Source organism: Humulus lupulus, chromosome 6 (genome assembly GCF_963169125.1).
Source record: "Humulus lupulus chromosome 6, drHumLupu1.1, whole genome shotgun sequence".
Lineage (NCBI taxonomy): Eukaryota > Viridiplantae > Streptophyta > Magnoliopsida > Rosales > Cannabaceae > Humulus > Humulus lupulus.
Window position 1 is genome coordinate 30,204,634 of NC_084798.1, and position 1,637 is coordinate 30,206,270.

A 1,637-nucleotide genomic window follows, 5' to 3' on the forward strand; every position below is an offset into this window, starting at 1 on the left:
GAACATATCATTCTTATCCATCAATCGGAATCCAAACTTGGCTCGGATGCAATCCCTAACGCCTTGAAGAACATTCTTGGAAAAGATCATAGATGATTTGTTCATATTTACTTGCTGCCCAGATGAATAGTTGTACTTATGGAGGCATTATTGAATAACATTCACTTGGTCTTGGTCTGCTTCACAGAAAAGCATAGCATCATATGCATAAAGGAGGTGGGACATTTTTGGTCATCCAACAATCATCTCATAACTAGCCACTTTTCCTTCCCTTTCCACTTTGAGAAAGAGTTCAAAGAGGATTTCACTACCCAAAATGAAAAGATAAGGAGATAAAGGATCTCCTTCAATGGAGTTCCATTCAATAGAACCGAGAAAGAAACAGTGGAAATACATGCAGCCACCAACTTCCTTACCAATTGGGAAAACCCATTCACCTGAAGAACCACATCCAGAAAACCCCACTCTATTCGATCATACGATTTTTACATATCCAGTTTTATTCCCACATAGCCTTTCCTACCTCGCTGACCATGGAAACCATGCATGATCTTACTAGCCAGAACCGTATTCTCAGCAATCCATCTTCCAGGAACGAAGGATGATTGGTACGGAGAGATTAGGGATGGGAGGACTTTACGCAAGTGTTGATCGGCGACAACTCAAAATTCATGATGACTGAAACTGAACCTGACTTTCCCGGAGAGAATGCCTCAAAGGCCGTGAGGGAGAAGTGGCTGCTGGCAACAACAAGGCCAAGGCCTACATGCTCACCAGCATGTTAGAAACACTAAGTACTAAGATGGAGAATGTCTAAACTGCTTACGAAATCATGGAGTAACTTCAAGAAATGTTTGGGCACAAGTCAGCGCAAGCTAGTTTTGAGGCTACCAAGAAGTATGTGAACTGTATGATGGCACCTGGGCAACATGTTCGTGATCATTTTATTAAGATGATGAACTACTTCCAAGAAGCTAAGTTGCATGGAGAAACAGTAGATGAGAAGACTCAAGTTGGAATCATTCTCAACAGGCTTGCACCTAGTTTCCTTACGTTCACCATGAACTATTTTCTTAACAAGTTGTACTATGGAGTGACTCAGTTATTGAATGAGCTCCAGATGTATGAAGGAATAAATAATGGACCGAGTAAAGGACAGGAGAAGAAGGCTGCTATTACCGGGGGTGCTCAAGGTGAGGCTAACCTAGCCTCTTACTCAAAGAGCAAGAAGAGAAGGGCAAGGAAGGACAAAAAGAAAGCTAAGAAGCAAGCAGCTGGAAAAGGCGCCAGCAAATGAAAAGCCTACTTGAGCAAAGCCAACTAGCAAGAAGGCTAAAGGATAGTGTTTCTGTAATGCCCTAAACTCCAGGGACCGTTACGGTGTGCAATTTGAAAAGTGCTAAACTCGCTAATCGAGTCATTAGGCCACAATCGTGTAACTAAGTATGATTAGCAGTTTAGGATTAAATTTTTTTGTTATGATATAATCACTAAAACTTTTACTGTATACATTGGGATCCCAAAAATATAATTCAATGGTTTATTACAAGAAAATATTTACAACCAGCTGATCTAAGCGGAAAAATAGGGTTTAACCCTAGTTCCTCTTTCAACCTTCGGCCATGGCGGTCGAGCAA

General features: G+C 41.2%; 1 protein-coding gene across 1 annotated transcript; it reads left to right on the top strand.

Moving 5' to 3' along the window:
- The first annotated feature begins 850 nt into the window (after positions 1-850).
- Positions 851-1,297, top strand: LOC133784917 (uncharacterized). Its single transcript, XM_062224184.1, has one exon. It carries the CDS (start codon positions 851-853, stop codon positions 1,295-1,297), a length of 447 nt encoding a protein of 148 aa, XP_062080168.1.
- The last annotated feature ends 340 nt before the right edge of the window (positions 1,298-1,637 follow it).